This window comes from Pteropus alecto, unplaced genomic scaffold (genome assembly GCF_000325575.1).
Source record: "Pteropus alecto unplaced genomic scaffold, ASM32557v1 scaffold86, whole genome shotgun sequence".
NCBI classification, from domain to species: domain Eukaryota; kingdom Metazoa; phylum Chordata; class Mammalia; order Chiroptera; family Pteropodidae; genus Pteropus; species Pteropus alecto.
The window spans coordinates 14030996-14054300 of record NW_006442109.1 but is presented as its reverse complement, the minus strand read 5'-3'; the positions used below and the strand labels follow the sequence as shown (position 1 = coordinate 14054300).

Sequence of the window (23305 nt, the reverse complement as noted above, 5' to 3'; positions counted from 1 at the left end):
TAAGTACATTTGATTTTTAAACAAATTGAAAGCGAGGTCAACATAGTAGTTCTTTAATCTAAAGTAAAAATTCGGTTTATTCAACTGTTTATGACACAGTACACAAGAGGCAAAGTGTTTCACATCATAGATTTCACTTCCAACTCCTTGGAATGTTCATTTCTTTGGCTAAAAGGAGAGACTAGATGGGAAAGCCAGGCAATGCTTAGGCAACTGAAATACGGATGGGGCAGGGGGCAATGCTAACATCTTCCTCACGGGGAGGGGCACAGAGGGGCTATTAGTCGCAAGCTGATTTTCTAGAATTGTTAGCAGGAAGCACGGGGCACCACTCCTGGATGCTCGAGCAGCTGTAGGCTTCAGTCGTCCCCACCACACAGGTACAGCAGCGCCTTCTGGTAGTCCCCCTTGGTGTCTTGCTACAAATGGCCAAGGAGAAAAAGAAAATTCAATATCAAGAAAAAGACCCAAACTTCGTAATAACATGCAGGCAGAGCCTCTGCCACTATTAACAGAGAGGATTCTGTGAGACCTGCCCAGACACAAAGGCCTAGAAGGCCACACCCAAACCATCATCATCATTGGAGGACCCTCAGGGAGTATGGCCTAGGGAAGGCTTTCAGGTCACATTATTACTACAAGGGTAAAAGAAGGTGAGGTACTGGGGATTAACGTGATAAGTGACCGTGGGGACAGAACCCAACCGGCTCTCACTGCTGTGAGGTCCTGCAAACACCACCACTTTTCTTCCTGATCTTCTCCCTTCCATAGAAGACAGGGTATTTTTCTGCCTCACTGTGCTATTTCCTGGGTTCTTAAGATCACATGGGAATAAGCTAGTATGGTGAAGAAACAATTACTAAAGGTCTACATAGTCCTTAAACTTTAAACACAGGCCCTAATAAACCTGGATATAACTATCTAAACCACTTCTAAATTCATCCTTGGTAACCACTGACGTGTTTTGGGAAATGTCGGGCTCTTTTAGAAAGGGGGATGGCAACGCCTGTCTGAACTACACACAGTAGGACCACCAAAAATGCAATCAGTCTTTAGACACAATTGCTCCGTCTCTCCAAAACAGAGAGACTAAATTGATGGAGAGGTGGGAGTTCTGAGTAAAAGTTTCTTGAAAAATCACAGGAGATTTTTCAAGAAATGGAAATATAATAAAATGTAAAACTGAATTGATCTAAGTCTCTTGAGGTTGTCTTGAGGTTGTCTTGAGGTTGTAAGTCTTGCAGGACCATCATCAGGAACACCAATTATCATTGCAGAATCAACAGATGTGGGATATAGAAAATATTTTGCCTGACTCTCTAGGATTCCAAGACGAATTGTAAATAAATTTACTTATTTTTAAATAAATCCCTGATATCTGATGACTAGCATCTCTTTCTCAGTGAGTTAGAAAACAAAACCACTACTCTGTCACTGTTCTAACAGGCCGTTTGCCCACGGACCCGGGCCCTCTGATAGCAAGGCAGGGCCGGCACAGCACTGCAGGGCTCACCTGGATGTAGTAGTAGAGGGACTTGCCGTACTTTCTCTTGAATTCAGATCTAATTTTCAACATGTCCACTTCACTGCGGGAGACCATGATTCTGATCAGGACCTTATCACGAGTCCCCTTGCCCTGAAAGTCAAGTAGTAGTTCCAAGTTACAATTCACTAACAATGTGAATCAGTGTTCAGTGATAATTAAAAATGGATCTAGTAAGTCTTCTTGCACACGGAACTGATCTGAATTCTTGATGCTGCCCTCTAAGAGATTGTAAAAGTAACAGCATAACTATTCCAGGAGAGAAAACGAGCATGAAACACCAGGATGACATCAGCACAAACCCACACTTGTGTATTCAATAAATGTGTACTGAGCATTAACTACTGTAGGGCTCAGATCAAGAAGGATGTGAGTTTCCACATGTAACAAAAAGTTCCTGGCCCTTAGTGGTTTAGAGGAGACACGCCACCATCGTCTGACCAATAAAGATGACTGAGTTTTACTTCTAGAGTCTCAGACCAGAGGCACCAAGGAACAGGTCATATTTGATATGGAGGCTGAGGAGAGACTGGGGAGAGGCAGTGTGGACGAGGGGATGACCCAGGAGAAAATGGATAGGCCTGGAAGCTAGAAAGCACTAGGCACATTTGAGGCATGGAAAATGGGATGGGATTATGGAAAGAGACAGTTCATCCAAGGGAAAGCTGCTGAGCTGGCTTTGGAGTCAGACCCAAGTTCAAATCTGGCTACGTAACCTCAAGCAAGCTGAAGCTTTCGGAGCGCCAGTCTCCTCAACTATAAAGAAAACAACGACAACAAAATAATAATAAGCCTCAGGTTCTTTGGTAATAACTTAAGGTAAAGTAAGTTGCACAACCTCCATTGCACATTGGTCACTTAATAATCTCTCCTTTCCTTGTCTTCACTCTGAGGTAACAGGAGGGGATCACTAAGAAATCTGAGCGGGAATCAGACATGATTACCATCTGGCGTTTTGTTGCTCCCAGGCACTTTTATTTTCCACCTGTACGCAAACATGTGTTCAAGTAGTTGAGAGAGGGAGAAGATGGATTTGTGGTTTTCTCACCTTCAATACAAGTGGTTTTCTCACCTGTTCAATACAATCACAGCTGACTGGGGGCATCCCTGCCTCTAGACAGTGGGGTTTCTTCCTCCATCTGCTAGTCAAGGAGACTTAGTTTGGAGACACAAAAGAAGAAAAGCCTAGTGTGGAAACGTGGACCTCTCGGCAGGCTGCTCTTACCTTCATGGAGTCATACAGTCGATCAGCAAAATACAGGGGCTTGTTCTGGATACACTGGACTGTGGAAAGAAAAGGAGTTAGTAACCCCTCTCCCCTCCACCAGTGGGGGGTGAGGGGCTGACCTCAAAACACAAACCAGATGACCTGACTCACAGGAAGGGGCTGCAAAATGGGAAGAGAGCAAGGAAAACCAGCGTCCTCTAAAACATTCAGCTCCACTGTGGTTGTAACCAATGAAGATCACAAAACCACCATGTAAAGGAGTTGCACCTCCCACACACACTTGAGTCAATAAGATGAGCCTTCATTCCTTCCACTTCGACACAGTTTACTGAAAGTGGATGTCCACCGGGGATGGGGGGCCATGCTTACTCACCCAGGTTCAGGAAAGCATTTTCCAGATCTCCCTTGACTTCCTTCTTGATGCTCTCCAACATGTCATAAGGGCTGTAGCTCTTGTATCTTTCGAATACTAAAGAAAAGCAACAAATAATTACTACGACAGAGCTACTAGTCAAAGCTGTCAGTGATCACCCACACGGCTGTGCGCCACAATTTAAGAAAGAAAAAATGAGGACAATCACAGCATCCTAGAGGGTTAGCGGCTGAACCAGAGCTGACACTGCACCAGTTGCCCTGGGACAGCTGTCCGATGCACTAGTCCTGAATGGCAGTGCTAAGTCTGAACACCTCCACCTCCCCTGAGTGAAACCCATCCTACTTGGAAGCCATAAAACATAGCACCCAACAAAATCCATTGCTTCAACAAATACAGCAAGATAAAATGATCCTCAGACAAGAAGGGGCAGCAAGCTAAAGCATCAAACCATGGGAAATATTTAGGAGAAAGAAGGATCCAAAATGAGAGAGAAGAGCAAATGGATGTGGTAAGGAAAAATGTGAGTGTAATGTGGGGAGTGAACTTTGTTCCGGCAGAGCTGAGTCCCAACATTTTGGCCCCTAGGCTCTAAGACCTCTCAGCACAGCACCCACCTTTCTGGAGGTGACACACGCTCCGCTCAGTCATGATGTTGATCCATTTTGGAACATCAGTTCCTTTCCTCTTCACTCCAGCATCATAGAGATCCTACGAGCACAACCAGCCAGGAAAGGTAACATGATACAAAGCCAAGTCATAAAAAGTGTCATGAAAAAAACCTAAAAACCTACCCATTCAAAATGCCAAATGAAAGAAAGGCTGATCGCACTGCAGACGTGGGAAAAATGTGTACTATTTAGACTACAAGTCTTAAGCAAGAGCAGTCTTCCTCAGGCACAGACAGATCTAGCCCGACTGTGAGGTCAGTGCTGTACAAAGCTCCTCTGAACTTAAAAGGACTAAGAGCTTCTACTTACATATAGGACAAGCAAATGTTCATTAGCACATACAGTTCTCCTCCCTTTTGGCAGTTTGAGTAGCAAGTAAGCTGGTGGTCATTTAGTGAAGGCAGGTACCTACTGCCCCCTCACCACCCAAGTTTCTTAGAGACTCAGCAAATGATAGAGCTGGAAAAGGAGCCAGTCCAACCTTACTTTCAGTCTCTGGAAATTTAAGGCTATAAATAATGCTAACAGTGGCTGGAAGAGAGAGAGGCTTATGCAAGTGGATACTCATTCTGTGACTACCACCTGGGAGTGGCAAACTCTAATTTCCATTACTTTAGTTAAAACCCTTCTTCACCGCCTGCTAAAAGTGCTGTGTGAAATATACTGAAACTTAAAACTAAGATAAATTTAAATAAATTTCGTTCCGCATCTCTTACGAAATGTTTTGAGGTAGCTACTGACCCTCCAGGCAAAGCATGTAGTTCATAGTGAATCGGCTTAAGAAATAGTTCTCAGAGATTATGGGACTAGAACCAGCAAGAGTTCTATTCAGAAAAGAAAGAAGGGCCTCTGCCACCCTCCCCATCTCCCCCACCACAAAGGGCAATAAGCCTTCCTTCCTATCCCTGACTGTGTGTTCACCATCTTCCTACTTTCTCATATCGTTTACTCTTGGGTGTTCATTTGTAGCAAATGCATGCCGGTGTGCCCAGCTGTATTACGCCCTGCAGAAACTGGTACTTCCACACAAGCAAAACCTAAACGAGTACATGTGAGTCTAGTACTGATCCTCTAATTAACACCAGCAGTGTAAGAGAATATCTTATACTGATTATCGCTCCCAGAAAGTGAAAATGAAGCCCACAAGCTCTTTGACATTCCTCCCTTCCAAAAGTGGAGCCTACTTTCCCTCCCACAGCCTGTGGGCTGGCCAGAGTGGCTGACTTCTAGTGAATAGAGGACAGAAGTGACAGTGTGCGACTCTTGAGATTAGGGCACAAAGCACTTGGCTTCCTCCTTGCTTTCCCTCTAGATCACTCACTCTGGGGAAAGCCAGCTGCCATGTCGTGAGGACACCCAAGCAACCCTGCAGAGACCCATGGAGATACGGAGGCCTCCTGCCAATAGCCAAGTGGGTGGGCCTCCTTGGAGCAGATCCTCCTGGCCCTGCCAGGCCCTCAGGTGACTGCAGCCCTGGTCAACATTTTGTCTGCCACTTCACGAGAGGTCCTGAACCAGAACCATCCAGCTGAGCCACTCCCCAATTCCTGACCCACCAAAACTGAGAGATAATAAATGTTTGTTGTTTTAAGCTACTATATTTGGAGGTCATTTGTTACACAAGATAGGTAATTACCATGCAGATTAACCAGAGACTAACCAGAAAACAGAAACTCACACCAAAAAGCCCGGCACTTACCCGTGCATCTTGATCAATTAGTTCATAATCAATCACAGATCCATCTTCTGCTCTTCTACCCTACAGAAGAAAAAAAAATTAAGAACATTGAATATATTCCTTTACATATTTTTAAATGGAAAATGTTATTTTTCTCTCCAACCTATGTAAGCCATTATTTAATTTACTGAACAAATAGTCACTTAAATTTTTTCTTCACTTTGAAGTATAGACAAGACCAAAGTGGGTAAAATAGTTGAGGACAGATGGGGACAAAGGTTGTGCCTCATATCATCAACCCTCTCCTTGCTACCCATTCCAGGGCCCAAGATCTTACAGAATCCTCCCCACTCCAAAACAAAAAACAAAAAAAGCTAATGATATTTATTTTAGTTATTTTCCTCAGAGAGCTTACAATCCAGATGGAGAAATAAGCATGGAACAGAGTAAAACAACACAGTAATCCATGGCTCTAAACTGTGAAATGAGAATAAGGGAGAAATCAGTCAGAGAGTAGAGTCAGCAAAGTCTGCAGACAACGGGGTATGGCTAGAGTGAACCTTGAAGGATGAGTCAAGAGCTAGCAGGGGAAGGGGAAGAAAGCCATTCAGCACAGGAGGAACAGTGGTGGCAGGAGGAGGCTGAGCACATCACAGGTGAGTGAGGTGCTGCCCAGCTGGAGCAGACGGTAAGCAGGAGGGAATCCTAGAAGATTAAGTTAAGGAGAACCAGGGTACAGAGAACTTCTAAAAGAAGTTGAAAGTTTGGATTTGATGCAGCAGAAATGGGTTCGATCAGGGGAATAAAATGGTGAAAAGGGATTGCAAAGATGGGTGGATGGTGGTACACAGAGCAGGTGGAAGAGAGGAGAGGCAGGGAGGTGGCACTGTTACAGGAACAAAATGCGAGTGGGCAGGACGCAGCACGCCAATCAATCATTTGTCATCGGGCCTTAAAGAGCACACTGGTCAGAACTCAGATTCAGAAGGGAAATGCTCTTCATCACATTAATGTGTTAACATTAGCAAACAAAGAACCCCACTCCTGTCCAGGCAAAGGACTGCATGGGCGAATCCTCTCATACGAAGTGAGGGCACGTGAAAGAAACAAGAAGGTACTTCCTGCAAGTGACCACAGACAGAGGCAAAGTGACCTTTTCCAAGCCACGCAGCAAGAGCTGGCACACACATCCAGGCCAGGACCGGAGAGCTGCCAAGTCCTCCTCTGGCCCCCAAAGTCCCCCTGACCATGGGGTTCTGCTGGATAAGAAATCCTATTATACAAAAACGACAACTCTGCAGTGGCAGTGCTAACCCACTGTTGGAAATGCAGCTGGAATTTCTGATGCAAGCACAGAGGATTGAGTTAATTCGTGCCCGAGTATAAAATGAGGTATGTGACTTGCCTTCGGAAGAAGCAAGGACAAAGAAATAAATGGGAAACCAACCTTTGCGAGGGCAACCATCAGCTTGCGGAAGTCACCAGATGTGTCAGAGATAATGTCCTTCTCCAGATCAGTCTTGTACACTTGGGGAAAAAACGCATGTGGATTTATGCTTCCTGCCTATGCAGGCGGCCACCTACCCACCGCAAATACCCTCTGCCCTATAAGCCTCTGAAAAGCAGAAACGGCTGTGGCAGCACCGATATACCTGCCCAAATGAGAGTGGATTCTCTAGAATGATGTTTACCTTCATGAAATTAGAGCCAGTGTTATTTAACATCAGTGACAAGGAACACACAGAGCTTGATCAAATCAGGGCTCCTCGGTTCACCTTTAATCAGTGACCTTTTCTGTAGCTAAAATACTATTTCCCAACCTCCTTGACTATGCTCATTTGAACATCAAAAAATCTGGAGGGCTACCGCCGCCCCAAATTGTACTTTATTTTTATTATCCACCAATTGAGAAAATTCACAATGGCAAGAACTAGTAAGAATTAAATAGTATCTAATGAATGAATTTGTATTTTATAACTCAAAATAGTATCTATTTTGAAACACAGGAACACACATGTAAAATGTATCATTTATTCTACCCACTGTCTCTTATACTCCTTGGTGCACAGAGGTCCACATGCCTCTTACAACAATTATACAACCATGGTCCAGAGCTGGGAACCTCCTGAGCAGAGACTGAATAGCACCCAATAAATGAAATCCATGTATAATACTTTCTACTTCTCCCTACCAGATCTTTTTTTCAAAAAGTTTTGTTTTCTCTCCTTTCCCTCCTATCTATCCTTTTGTACAAGCTCTAGCAGAACATAATAATCAAACCCAGGCCATAAGGAGGTGAAGCAGAGGGACCTGGACCACAGCAAAGCCCTGGACACTACGGATGGCAGGTGTTTCTCCATCTGTTATCTGGGCCCTGTAACCCAAATACTAGCCCAGAAACTAGGCTGAGAAGAAACGTCACAGAACTAGGGCTACTCACTTTCCTTGTAGACTCTGTTAATTTCCTGTAGCTCCTGGTTGGTCCTTGAGCAGATGATCTCAATGAGAGAGTCCTCATCAGTCCCCAGCCCCTGTGAACCAGGCAGCACAGACATAAGCAGGGAAAGTCCTCCTGGCCATTAGCCTACTTCTCTGATCTCAACCAGGTAAACTGCAAACATGGACTGGGTCTATTAGCATGCTTCTTTCTACATTCCTGAGGGATCTCACTGTATTCTTCGGCACAGGTTATTTTCTATTCCTTTAAAAAATGCTTCACCAGAAGACAAGATGGTGTAAGTGACATATATGAGCTCAACTATATTAAATATATATATATAGTGAATGGGAAAAGACAGCAATGGAATACACCAAAATGTTAAAAGCGGTTGCCTTTTGGTGACGGGCTTATAAAATGATTAACTTTTTCTTCCCAGTTATTTTTTTATTTTTCAAGTTATATAATCACCTGTCATTCTGATAGAAAATAAATTTCCTCATTAACCAATTCTGCTCTATAATTTAAAATAAAGGAACATAGAGATTTATGTTGTCATTTGCAGCCAGCATTGTTAGATCGAAATTAAGTCTTTTTACCAGGGAAAGGTATAGAAAAGATGAAATTTTTAGCTTCATCTCTTTGAAATGTAAAATTGGAGTAATGTTAAAAATTTCATTCTTGTACTTCCATTTTTGCTTGATTACTATGCACTCTTCAGGCATTTTACTGAAGCAAAAGGAAATAATGAAGTGCCAAATAAACCTTAACACCAACACTTTATTAAGGAATAAGAATTTGATGGGTGATGTATTCAAATTTAATACATACACTTTTGAGCATGCCAGATAGCTTGAAAGGACCCAATGAAACATGTATTTCAAAGCTGGCTTCATGATCAAAGTCAAGATTTAATAATCAGGATTCTCTAATACTTGTCTTTCCGGAAATGGAAATATCACTTTGAACTAAGTAGAATTACAACTATTTAAAATGTAAATCAATTACAAGGTGTTAACACAATGAGAAACTTACTTATCCACATGGAAAGTGTGTCAGCTATTAATTAAACTTATTAGAGTTTATAGGTCCCTGAAAAGTGGTCTGTGTAATATATACTAAGCCTCAGGTTAATGGTTAATTTTGAATTTTATTCTTAATCTAATCTATGAACCAATGCCTCTTCCTCCAGTTTTTAATCATGATTCAGAGGTTTTACCAAAGCCAAAATTTATTTCCCTTTTAGCAAAAGGTCTACACAATACACAACATTCTATACAAATGTTATAGAATGACTACCAAGCATCTTCAAATATTTTAGAGGGCAGTTTTTTAATCTCAAAGATGACAGAAATATCGTCTAAAAATAGCTCATGCATTAGAAGAAATGTCGTATCTTGACAGTGCTGAAATGTAAAATAGGTATAGCAATGTAAGATCTGTTTTCTTCCATCACTGATATCTTAGTGCTAGTATCTGAGAATTCTAACAGTGTTTTTATCTGTGTATTCGAAGGTGACCTTGGCAATTTCCAAAACTTGGCCCAACCTTTCCAGACTGTCCACAAGGGCAACATCTACTGTAACATATGGCAGATATTGCCAGTGGTATTGCCAGAAGTCAAAACGGATTTTTTTTTTTTTTTAAAAGCATAGTTCAGTTAATGTCACTTCAAGCTTTATGGATTTCAGAAGGGTAGTCAACTGTGAAAGCTAATGGAAGAGCTGGCACAAGGTCAAAGATTTAGAAGTCAAAGCACCGTAAAGTTTTTTAGTTATTAATAAATCTTATTAGAGTTTATAGGTCCCTGAAAAGTGGTCTGTGTAATATAAACTAAGCCTCAGGTTAATGGTTAATTTTGAATTTTATTCTTAATCTAATCTATGAACCAATGCCTCTTCCTCCAGTTTTTAATCATGATTCAGAGGTTTTACCAAAGCCAAAATTTATTTCCCTTTTAGCAAAAGGTCTACACAATACACAACGTTCTATACAAATGTTATAGAATGACTACCAAGCATCTTCAAATATTTTAGAGGGCAGTTTTTTAATCTCAAAGATGACAGAAATATCGTCTAAAAATAGCTCATGCATTAGAAGAAATGTTGTATCTTGACAGTGCTGAAATGTAAAATAGGTATAGCAATGTAAGATCTGTTTTCTTCCATCACTGATATCTTAGTGCTAGTATCTGAGAATTCTAACAGTGTTTTTATCTGTGTTCTCGAAGGTGACCTTGGCAATTTCCAAAACTTGGCCCAACCTTTCTACAGACTGTCCACAATTCCTATCACAAGGGCAACGTCTACTGTAACATATGGCAGATACTGCCAGTGGTATTGCCAGAAGTCAAACGGATTTTTTTTTTTTAAAAAAAGCATAGTTCAGTTAATGTCACTTCAAGCTTTATGGATTTCAGAAGGGTAGTCAACTGTGAAAGCTAATGGAAGAGCTGGCACAAGGTCAAAGATTTAGAAGTCAAAGCACCTTTCATTGGGCCCAATTACATAGATTACAATGGTGACTGACAGCTCAAACAGGTCTGTTTCAAGTCACTAATCCTGGTAATAGATACCAGTGAAATAGTACAAATCACAACTAAATGAATTCTTGACGAAAATAAGATAAACTGATCTGAGGTGATGATGGTCTGAGGAAACCTATGGCTACAAGGGTCCCAAGATTCGGTTTTCAGGAGTGTTCTTTTTATTAAGCAGGATCATTACATGTTATTGACATTTTATCATTCTCAGTTATACCTTCCCTGCAACATAGCCTACTTAGGTAACTCAGAGCAAGTATGCTCAAATAAACTGAGCACAGCTTGAGCTAAACTGGATAACTGAAGGAAGAAAGATTTCACAACAAATCTTTTGGCAGCCCTACACTATCAAATTCTGGACCCTGGAAATGCCTGGTGTGTGAAGCTGCCTCACTCTTGAAGTACTCCCTGGAGAAAAGGATAACAACTGAACTGTGTGATATTAGCTCTAGTGACAGGCTTACAGCTCAGTCTCTTCATAATTCAGGAACAGTGTGGCATCACAGAAAACGCATTCGGACTTAGAATAAAAAATCAAAACTATAGCTTTACCCCTAAGGCGGAGGCTTTACCCAGTTTTATCAGCAGAGGGCAGTATCGGATTACTCAAAGTGTTTCAGGCACACCATGACAAAGGTTCTCTTGTGCTTTGCTGTAACATGCATTTGTTTATGCATGTTACACTTATATAACACTTGAGGTTTTGTGTATGCACAAAATTCAAAGAGGTACCAAACTGGAATCTTTATTATCTCATTTAACCTAAAATTCTAATCTAAAGAACTCTTAAAAAAAAAAATGTGTTCTGTCCGATACTTTAAACACAAGTACCATTCATGGTTTGAAATCACCCTTTACATGCACTGTATGTTCTGATTTTGCCCAAATTTGAATCAAACAACTGATAAAGAGAAAGTCATAAAAAGGAACACCAAAAGAGCATGGACAGAATTTGCAAGCTTCACTTAACAAAAGCTCTGAGTTTTACTTTTGCCTTAATATCACAACAAATCTTTTTTAAGGAGGAAGTGTAATCAAGGAAGTAGTTTTTCCAAATGGTATTTCAATTGCCCAGGTGCCAAGCAGTAGCAGCTGGTAACAGACTTCTCCGCATCATAAAATTTCTTTACGGTCTTAAAAAAAAATGTAATTGAAATATTTTTGGTACGAATCCTGAGACTTTTAGCTTCGGTTGATTCAAAAAAAGATGGTTCCAAATGAGAATTCAACAAAACTGAAAATCACCTAATTACACTCAGAAAGCTGTAATTCACAAATATTAATGGCAGATTTGACAGAGATTGCATCTCACATGTGTTTACCTTCATGGAGGCTTTCAGCTCCGAAGCATCGTACTGAGCAGGTGTTTTCAATAGGCCCAAAATCACTGTCTCCAGGTGGCCGGACAAGGCTGACTTCAGTGCTGATGGAAGTTCCTGCAGAAAAAATGGGCAAGAACATGGAAAACTTGGTAACCAATGTGCACTTTAATACTGGTGAGTAGAACAAAAGAGGGATGTGTTTGTAAGGCAAGTTGTGATTCTCACTACCCTGGGGGCCTGGGTCAAACTATCCTTCAACTACATCCCTTCAACAGACTCAGATGTCAGAAACCGAAAGGTCAGACTTTGCTCTGACAAAATCTTAAATCCAAGCTCATTTTGCCTTCTCCCCAGTGATTAAAAGGAAACCAGAGCAGTATGCAACTCCTCAGAAAGAGACGAGTGTGAGGGCACTTTCTAAAAACATTTGCATGTGGCAACAGCCCATGGAAGACTTGGCACTTTCTGGAGTCAAGGACTCTCTTAAGAAGGAGCTGGTTTAAGTGGCGAGTGTCTCCAGGGAAACAGAGGCCTCGTGACCTGCTGATAGCCTCCTGTAAAAGAAGTTCACGGTGGCTCCAGGGGTGGCTTCCAAAAGTCTCCAGAAGGACTCAGAGGCCCCAGAATGGCTGGAAGGGGCTCATGAAGTTTTCCTATGCAAAACACTTAATTCAAGACTGCGAAAATATCTACTTGTCCGTGACAAACTGGGATGGGTTTGACAGTGATGATGGTGGAATAAAGCCCCTCAATTACCCCCCTGACTTCCCTCCTGCATATGACTTCTTAAGGGTCCCACTGTCACCATTAACACAGATTTGAAGTCGGAGGTCTGAGTCGGCCCCCATGGATGTAGACAGAAACCCTAATTCAATGTGGCTCTTAAAGATACTTCCCTCAGGGATTAAATTTCCTACAAATCACAGGTATTGGCTGATGACTGCACTCTGCTGTTGTAATTATTTTGTTCCCTGTTCACTTTTTCCTTCCTCTTTTCTCTCTTCTTTTTTCTCTCCTGCTTTCCAGCAGCACATGATGGCATCTACACTGTTCAGCCCCCAGAGGTGCCTGCAGGTGCTAAGCGGTTGATATGCAGCCTGCTTCAGAGAGAATTTTCTCAAATCATTCAGAGAGGTTGAGAACTGAGATGGAGCTTAGAAATCATCTGGCCCAACCCCTTTTTACCACCTACTTTCCCCTGCTTCTGCTGTCCTAGTTATACATAGCACTTAGGAGGGGACTGTAAAAGCAACACCTTCCAATTATAGCACCAATTTTCCGATTTGGAACTTTGAGGTTAGGTAATTCCAAACTTAGCCTACCCTTGACACTCCCCTCTACCCATTCTCCGTTCAAACCTCAAATAGCATTTGTGTACCTACTGACTTCTTCCACTTCTATTATAAATTCCTTATGGGCGTTCAGCTTCCTGCTTCTCATAATGTCTAGCACAGGCTTTGCACTGAACAGATACTCCAGAAATGTCTGACAAAACATAACCATTCCTTATATAGAGAAACCTGGCATCTGGCCTCTGCTTGAACATGAAAGCAACATTAATATCAACTACTCCTAGCTCTGCCTATGTTGTTCAAGTTCATCACCTTGGCAGCTTCGGTCCATATCCCTAAAGCAGTCTGCAATACAGAGCTTTTTCCTTTACTACACAAACAACTCGTTCAAAACAATAAGGTTCTGCTTCCAAAAGTTCCTTCAGAAATTATCTCAAGTAGTTTATGTATCTTTCTGTAAAACACGACAGTTCTCCTTAGCCCAAGGCTAAGAGACATCCAGAATCAGAAGTAAGCTGTCCCCAGAACTCAGCAAATCCTGTGAGATCACTGAACCCCATCATGACTCTAGTAGCATCTTCCTCCCAACAATGATAGCTTTGTCCTCCAGCTATCTGATCTGAAATCAAGATCCAGACTTCTGTATTTCCACGTACACTTATGTGTATACACCCAAGTGTGTTCCAAGACCCCACCCTATAAGTGACGGGTGAAGAACAATTTCAGGCACACTGTCCAACAAGATGGGCCTTCTGCTCCAAGCGAAACTCAGCTCTACCAGCTCACAGATCCTTTTCAGAAACTGGAGAAATAAAATACTCCCTTCTAATATGAGCAACTAAGTGTCTATTATATTTTAATTTAAAAAAAAAAATGGAAAAAATACTCCCTTCTGTACTTCTTTACAGAAGATTAATATAAGTGTAGGTGGAAGAAGAATTTTAATGCACACAAGATGAAAGAAGCCAGATGCCCTCCTATTATGCCTTTTCCAACTGTCTTGGGAGGTGTGGGAGAGAGCGAAAGCAGGGATTGACCTGTAACTCCCCAAACGCTGGTGGTCATGGCCACCCTAAGAGCAGAAATGTCTTCCAGAATCCTTCCAGCTCACCTCCACCGTGGCTACGAGTAAAAGCCCTAAGTCAAACGGGAGCTGAAGGAAGCCACAGTTACTGCACCATCCAAGAATAAATCAAAAGCTTTTAATAGAAAGAAGTTAAAAATAAAGCAGTCTGTCCTTAAAAATAAAAATAAAAATAAAATTTCCTAACACTGCAACAAAATAAAGGATGAACAAGCCCTGGGCTGTTCTTTAACCACTGGTGGACAAGCAAGAGAAAAAGCACACAAAGACCCTTTAAATAGTGGGAGTATGGCAAGCTGAAGATAGCCTGGGAGACCAAATGAACTACTAAGCCCATTGCAAAGCTCTTAAGAATTCAAGTGTATTTATTTATTTATTTTTTTTTTTTTTAAGAATGAGAGGAGCATGTCAGGATCAATACTCAATGGAGGCTAGTGTCCTAACATTAAATTAGAAACATCTTATCAAGAACCTGCAGAAGTCATAAAGATGAAATAAGTTGTTGCTACATGTAGAGAACTACATGTAGCCTGGCACAAAGTAAGCATTTAATTAAAAATACCTGATGTTGGTACTTTGCTTCTTTTTAACTTTCTATTCCCAGAACTACTCCCTCCACTCTGCGTTGGAGGAGGGTGTGGTCTTTATATATGGGTTCCGAGGTCCAGAGGCCATGCGTGCGCAAACTCTGATTAATACAAGAATAGGAAAACCCCAAGGGTTCCAGAAGGCTCTTGCTGGTATGAGCCAGAATTCATGAAAAGAAAAAGCGATAGCTGAGGAAATGAGATTCAACAAGGTATGCTCTCCATCCCCGAAACTGTACCTTTTTGGTCCTTCTCTGGTATGCAAAGGCAATATCCTGTCTCTGTTCATTGCTGCGGTTGGTTAAAATGTTGACGATGGTGACCTCGTCCACACCTATGGAAATACAAGTTGTGAATAATTAACTATATGCTCTAGGCCTTTGGGCTTATATAGAAGGTTTTAAACAAGAGTGTTTTAAACTGAGATTTATATACTGTTTTCCAAATGGAAAATACCAGGACATCAAAATTTATTCTCTCTCATCTTGTCAGCACCCCCCACCCAACATATAAACCCTTTTATCCCTGACAGCCTCAAATCTCAAGCCTAAGTAGACCTTCTAAATATTTGTTGTTTGTTTTTTTTTAAACTACTTTATTCATAAATTGGTTTCTGGAACCAACAGTAGGAAGTGCATTTGTAGGACTCTGGCAGTCAGATGGAACAACAAAGATTTAGGAGGATTTTAAATGAAGGTCTCCAAATTGCCATTTAACTGAGAATTTTATAGATAGTAACTGTGAACTGAATTAATAGAGACAATTATTTATATTTATTGCAGAATTATGGCTATATAAGTAGCTAGGTATAATTTCTATAATTATAGAAAATGTCATGACAAATGAGTTGGATTTAATATGGCAGTTGTACTTTAATAGCATAATTGATTAATACAATCATACTTATCGAAGACTAAATTGTTTTGTAAGGAAAATAAACATTCCACTGCTTTTAATCTTCAATAGGCAATTTTAATAATCAATTTTATAACTTTATTAAAAAGAATAAGTGTTTTAATCTAAATTAAATCTAAATTGGGAGTTTTGAAGTGCCACCAAAATATTTTAGTGCCTATTTTAATTGGAACATGTGTATTTACAAAGATAAGCAATGCCTTCTGGTATCTGAAAGTTTATAATTTTATATCAGAAATACTCCTAACATGCCATTTACCTTAAGAAAGCATGATTTTTAAGAATTCATAAAGTAAAAGGTCTCTCTCTTGACTGATTAAGAACTTTGTTTAATAAAGAGTCTTGGCCATAACTGGATAGGTAATTCTTGGGTAAGAGAACAGAGTGGCTGAGTCCATGAAGTCACATGTGAACTGCAAATGGCCTGGCTTATAGGAAAGCAGCAGAGTTCCAAAGCAACAGAAAGGTCAGAACTGTGATGATTTGAGGCAGGGGACATGAACAGACTGACAGAGAACGTATCCCCAACTCTCCATCATATTAGAAAGGGTAAAAAGTAGAAAGTTAGAATTTCTGGGTATAAAAATAAATAACATTTTTGTATTAATATACTCATTTCAAGTGAGTTCATTCCAATACATTAGTCAGTTATATTAATTGCAGCATCTATTACTTTAGCTTTGATTTTCAAAATAGCAATGTCAATAAAGAAACCCAACTGTGTATAGGAGATTCAGTTGCGGAGATGCTTATTTCAACATCATATATAACATCAAAAAATAAAGGGGGGAACTATATCCAATAAAAGACTGATTAAATAAATGTTTTTTCATTCATATAAAGGGATGCAATAAGAACAGTCATTTAAAATGATGGTATAAAAATGGAATATTACTCAGCCATAAGAAGAGATGAAATACTGCCATTTGCAACAACATGGATGGATCCCTTGAAATAATCATACTAAGCGGAATAAGCCAGACAGAAAAGGATGAAAATCACATGATATCACATATGTGGAATATAAACCTAAAAGCAACAAATGAACAGGACAAACAAACAGAGACTCATGGACATGGACAATGGACTAGTGGTTACAGAGGGGAGGGGAAGGAGGGAGGGAGGAAATACAAAAATAAAATGTTAAAAAAAATTTTATATATATAGTATGAAAAAAATAATAAAAACTGGCATTTAAAAAAATAAAAATAAAAATAAAATGATGGTGTAAAGTATTAATTGACATAGAAAAATGTTCGCAATATACTGTTTAAAAGGTTGCAAAGCAGTACACCCAGTATAACTTGACTTTTATAAAACACACAGACATATATAGAAAAATATCCAGAAGACTTTATACCAAAATTTTAATAGTCAGTAGTGGGATTATAGATAATTTATTTTCTTTCTTTTGATTATCTATGCTTTCAAAGTTCACCATAATGACCATAAAAGGTTCTTTTTTAAATACACTATGAATAATATACAATTATTGATGTAGAATCAACTAGTGATTTCACTTCAACAGATTCCTAGCACAGTTCTAAATAAGTTAGTTAATAAAACACAATTTGCAAAATAATTAGGAGCTACATCTATATAACTCTTTCGTTTCCAAAACATCCTAACACCGACTATCTTATTTGATCACCCAGTGGGGATAGCTATTTCCTGTCCTAATTTATAGATAGAGATGCTGAAGATCAGAGATTGAGGCCCAGCTCTGTAACTGTCACCTGTGGAAACATCTGCCTTCCCACAAAACACGAACGGGTCAAATCAAGCTTTAACACATTTAGTTTCAATTAGGTATGGGCAGGACAGATTTATTCAAAGACACATTAAAGTTAGAGGCTACTTTAGTGGACGTGTGTGGGCATGTACACATGGATGCACACCTACCTACATGCATGAGTGCTCCCTGGTACGTGCTCTCTGTCTCTAAGTATTCTATGGTTCTAACTTTATATTAGGAAAATCATTTGTTTATAGATGTGTTTCTGCTCCATATTTAACTTTCTTACCCAAGTCTGAAAATGCTGGAGAACAACAACAAAATACGATTATATCCTATAACCTAAATTCAATTATTTCCTGAAATCAATTTTGGGGCTGCTGACCTGAACACATACCAAGAACACTGACCCATGAAAAATTATTCTCCCTCTGGAACAAATGCAAAGGTTATGTTTGTGTCGGAATGTGGTCCTGGATCCACCTGAATTGGAATCACATGAAGCACTTACTAAAAACACAGTTCCCTGGGCCCCACCTGAGAGCTACTGAATAAAGGTTTTCTTGGACTTTGGACCCAAGAAGCAGCATTTCACCTGGCTCCCTGGTGAATCTTTGAGAATCACCAACAGAGGTGAATAAGCACGGTGAGGAATCATTAGAAACCTGCCTATGTGCGAGACGTTTAAGTATACCTCTACCAACTGCTTCTGTGAGGTGCAGGGTCCACTATTGGAAAGAAATGCTTTTGTCTAAACAACCCACGTAAGAAATAACACCTGGAAAGAGTTCACTGCACAAACTGCAGTGTAGTCTCATGCTCTTAGTCAATGAAACAACTTTCGCTTTTCTGTTCATAGCACCTAAGCGTCCAGCCTAGAGACAGAATTCAATCCAATTATTGGAAATCCCCATAAAGAGCCCGGGTAGTTAACCTGAATCTCACCTAGGAGGCAGCAACTACTATAGTCTGAAGGAATCTAAATGTATTTTAACTAAATTATTTACCAAGCAAACAGCCTGCTGAGAGGCAGCATCCAACATGCTGGGACACCTTATGAGTGTACAATCTGATGCTTTACAAAAATGCTAATGCCAGCAACTACAAAGAAATTAAATGGAGGCTATTTCTGCAAATGGAAGCCTCTTCTCCCTTCTGAGAACCTTACCTACATCAGCTATTTCTCCCATACCATTGTCTGCAAATTTCAAATTGAACTGAAAAGAGGAAAAATTCATGGAGCCCAGGATCAACTGCCTAGTCAAAGCCACTTAAGGCATGTCCTATGTCATAACACCAGAATACACATATCTGCCTGTGGGATTTAACCATCTTATCTTCAGAACACTGCTGCTTCCTCTTGACCTGCTATCCTAATTGGTGAGGCAGTTTATTCCTGTAGAAAATAGTTCAGTACAGGTTGAGCTGCAAGGGTCATCCGGTTACTCACTATTTCTGCCCAGGATACAGCAGCAGGATGAGCAATGAACACTCAGCTATCTGTGTCAGCATTAACTGTTGTCAACAGAGCGAGTGCCAGTACACTACGAAAGCTTTAACAAATTTAACACAGGCGCAGACGCCAGGGAGATGAGGCTCTGCCTTCTGCATTTACACTTTCAGATCATTCACGTTCCCGTGTGTAGGGATGTACTTGCGGGGTGGAAGGGCCCAGTGTGAGTGGGACAAAAGCATAAGGAAAACCCAATAAACCTGAATAATGCTCCTTTTCCACTTGTGTTTGACGTGGAAGGTCACAAAGTAACCTAAGCAAGGCTCGCACTGGGGAACAGTGACGTGGGTGGGAGATCCTACAGACTAAGAGGTGAGAGAACACAAATTCTGTGATTCAGACGCATTTTGAAAACTTTCTTTTCACAGCTAATGTAAGTTAAGATTTTCAAGAATGAAGAACCAAGTCGTAATTTATTTGGCTCCTGATGGGAAACAGCACAAGGAAGTTTGTAAGCATTTATTCCTGAATGAAAGTGGTCAGCTAATCTCATCAGCTAACTACAAAACTGTTTCTAGCACTCCGAGCTGGGACTTCGGAAAGGTCAGCCACTGGCTTAAATGCCAATCGACCTGAAGCAACGGCTCTGAAGCCACAAGGAGGCGCCACTGGCAGCAGGTCTCAAGCAAAAACTCTAGGGTCCTGGGTCCCTTAAACCATCGGCTGTATCTTTAAAACATAAAGAACACTTGCAGTCTAAAATAATGGCTGAATCCCAAACCACAAAATCAGCCCCCTGGAGATTCCTCCTCCTCTCTGCGGGTGGAAACCCCATGTCAGCTCCACATCTGGCATTCCATGGAAAATGTGTCGTTATTGTCCAGGGGCAAGGAACAGGATGCTGACTCACATCTGCCAAGACACAGGGACTGCACAAAGAAAATGGATTTCATTTTGTGTGATGAAGGACTCGGGAGGCCCTCAGGGTGCGGCTGACTGATTAGAAAACAGAAGGAAAACTGCCCAGATCCTCTCCTTATCTAGATCATGGGGAAAACCAAGACTTAGCTTAGATTACTCAGGCCTATCAGTATCAAACCTCAGAAGAAATGATCTTTACAAGGTCAGAGGCAGGGCACAGAGAGAGGAAAGAACCGTATTTGCATAGGTGTGGACATATCTTATTTATTATAATAAAATACTGAGTACCTACCTACTATGTGTCAGACATTTTACTGGGTGTTTTACACAATTCTGTCATGTAATTTCACCACATCTATTTGCAGTGGGTGTTACTGTCATCCCCATTTTACCTGTGAGGAAACCATAGAAGGTAAGGACTTCCCCAAAATCACACAAGCAGAGCTGTGATTCAAACCTAGATTAAAGACCCAGGCTTATTGCATTGGGTTATCCTGCTTCCTGTTACAGAAAAGTATCCAAAACTTGAAAATAAGGCAAGAGAAAAATAGCATGTCCTCCATTGTGACTAAGAGGCCCATCCAAGACTGTCTGCCCAGGTGTGTGCTCAAACTTGACTTCTTACTACTTACTATTGACTAGGGCACAGGTTCCATGTTAACCTTTAGATTTTTGGTCCAGTAGAAAGGATACCTCCAAAGGTTACAGGCTTTAGTGCCCCGTAGGACAGTAATGGTCTGTATCCAGTTCAGCAATCTTATTCCAATATTCTTTTCTCGGTGCCTATAAACACCCAGTCTCTCACATTTTCCTTTCAACCAGCCTTGTTTCAGTGAGTTAAATAAACGTTTGTCATGTGCTCATCCTATATCTGAGTCACGTTTGCACCTTTTAGAAATTATACTTTGATACTTCTTCATACCATACTCCTCCCTCTCATTTTTAAAAAGAATCAGGGACAGTAATGTATCTATATATCTCTACAGAACTGGGCTTACTATTTAGAACACATAAACATATACACATTTAATAACTGGTTGATAATGATTTGCCACCAAGTAACAATGCACGGCCACTGAACAGATAACAAGTCATCTGTCTACTGGGAATGATTTTAGAACAGAGAAGTACGCACATGCACACATGTATACACACACACATGCAGAAGCCCACACACACACACACTGTTGCCCAAAAGTGTCATTCACACCATCAGCCACAACATGCACACATGTATACACACACACATGCAGAAGCACACACACACACACACACACACTGTTGCCCAAAAGTATCATTCACACCATCAGCCACGGTACTGCCTGACTCGGAATTCCTGTTCTCGGAGTTACTGCTCTGGATCCCTCACAGAAGTGAGTACTCTATCTCCAGAGGGTCTCACCAGGAGCCAGACATCCAGGTGGGCAATAGACAATGCAAAAGAGAGGCATCTGGGTAAGTGGCAGTGACAGGTAAAGTACTCTAAAAACTATATGGGACTCACTACTATACGATCTGAGATCTGTTAGTTACCTCTCTATGCCTCAGTTTCTCATCCTGTAAAACAGAGGTCATGAGAACACTTAATTTATGGAGATGCAGAAAGGACTGACTGGGTTAATGATTGGGAACATGTCTACTGCCTTCTCTAGTTGGCTTCTCTGGCTCCTGACTGTGTTCAGTTTTTGGTCTATGAAAATACAGGGCATAGAGAAAATGGGGAACACTTTTGCCATTAGCACATATTAGATTACGAGCCAGCAGCTGCCTGAAAGTCAGATAGGACAGAAAACAAGCACTGCACAGGGTGAGAGGAGGCAGGGAAGCTAGGCCCCTCTCCCCAGTCTGGTGGACATGGTCCCCACTCGGGGAAGGCGTCAGTTAGCTAATGCCTACAAAGGTTTGGCCCAGACATCACATTTCTTCTATTTCCATTCTGTTCTGGTCTCTCCTCAGCTGAGTCCCTTAGAAAGGATTTAAGTACCACCCATTTGGTAACACACCGGATGCTTTAATAATCCAGAACCCTGTCTGCTTTCTGTGCCAAATTTTATTTCTGAAATACTCTACAGGACCAGCAGGAAAATACAAAGCAGGCCGCCACTCAAGATTCAAATCAAATTGTAAAGGAAGGGCTACACATAAAATGCAAGCACCATTTTTGTACCCTGCTATTCTATCAGCCTCTTGAGACAGAAAATTAAAAATCTGAACAGATGCAACAACATACCTACCCTGAACTCAGTTGATAGTGAAGTTACTATTTATTGTTTTAACACTGTTGACATCAGATAAGAATCTGATTTCTACCACTGTCCCTGGGTGGTATTGGTATATTTCTTCAGGGAAAAGGTGAGATTTTACAAAAAAGAAACAGCTGAGAGGCAGGCAACAAAGGCTGATACCTACAATTAGAAAGGGACCATGGAATCCTTTACCCATGTTTTATAGGCTTCTTAGTTTGGGGTGGGCACCTAGACAAATCCACGTAGACAAAGATCATTTTGAAGGAAATCAGAAAATCTGTGCTCTGAGTAAAGGTGATTCAGTTCAGGTCCCTCTTTGTTCCCAGCAGTGCTGTAAGATGAGATCTCAATCTAAAGTAAATTTGTACACAAAGGGAAAGACCTCAGCAACAGGAATGTTCTCTCCTGTTCCCTTGAGAAGGGTGAGATGGCCCTGGGCTACGTGAGTCATAAAAGCCTTTTTCACAAGCACAATCTCACTTAGACTTAGGGGTTCTTGCTGGTTTGGGCCCTCACCTCTCACACCGCTCTAACAGGAGACAAGCTACTTTTCAGAACCAATCTGCCTCCTGGCATCTTCAAGAGAATATATTCCCAACTGCTGTCTCAACTGAATGAATATACCTCCAGGTATGCAAGTGAGACCAAAAACACAAGTCCTGGTTTTGCTCTCCACTGGCATAGGGATATTAGTCTTTTGGCCACGCTGGAAATCTTAAGTGGTTCCATTTTAAAAGCATGAGAAAAAAAAAATCAGTGCAAAAACTTGCTGCAGTTATGCTTCTATACTTGTGCTTATGAGAAGGGGAAAAACATTACCCGCTTTTGCATCCCTTCCGGAGAACACAAATACTGCTAAAATCAAAACTGGCAATAATAATAGGGCAACTCATTACCCTCCCCTTCCAGAAAGAGAGAGAGACCCAAGCTGTACCAGTTTATTGGCACTTACACTAACTCCAGGGTTGTGCTGCTTCTAATTACAATCTATTTTATGTAGTCTAGATTCATCCTTTTCTAATTTAGCTGACTTTCCTCTCTAGTTATTTGGACCCATATGGTAAACCATTCACAGCTGTGTTGTACACTCCACAGTATATATTTAACCCAAGGCCAATCTAGACCAAGAGACTCCTGCAGATTTAAGTCTCAGAAACCTCTTGTTAATTAAGCAATATTACTACTTTTGCATGACTTTATTCAGTTTCTAACTAGACATAAATTAAGGTAAGTAATTGCATAGTCTACCTCAAGCCAGAGCATACACAAAACAATCAT

General features: G+C 40.8%; 1 protein-coding gene across 1 annotated transcript in view; it reads right to left on the bottom strand.

Moving 5' to 3' along the window:
• Positions 1–37: 37 nt before the first annotated feature.
• Positions 38–23305, bottom strand: part of ANXA2 (annexin A2) — a 41587-nt gene continuing 18319 nt past the window's right edge. The window contains exons 4-13 of the mRNA XM_006920303.3: positions 14997–15091; positions 11795–11908; positions 7934–8024; positions 6941–7020; positions 5515–5574; positions 3762–3855; positions 3145–3240; positions 2769–2827; positions 1514–1636; positions 38–419 (exon numbers count right to left, since the gene is read on the bottom strand). Of these exons, the coding sequence (XP_006920365.1) occupies positions 360–419; positions 1514–1636; positions 2769–2827; positions 3145–3240; positions 3762–3855; positions 5515–5574; positions 6941–7020; positions 7934–8024; positions 11795–11908; positions 14997–15091 (872 nt within the window). The 3' untranslated portion in view covers positions 38–359. The remainder of the gene's footprint in view (positions 420–1513; positions 1637–2768; positions 2828–3144; positions 3241–3761; positions 3856–5514; positions 5575–6940; positions 7021–7933; positions 8025–11794; positions 11909–14996; positions 15092–23305) is intronic.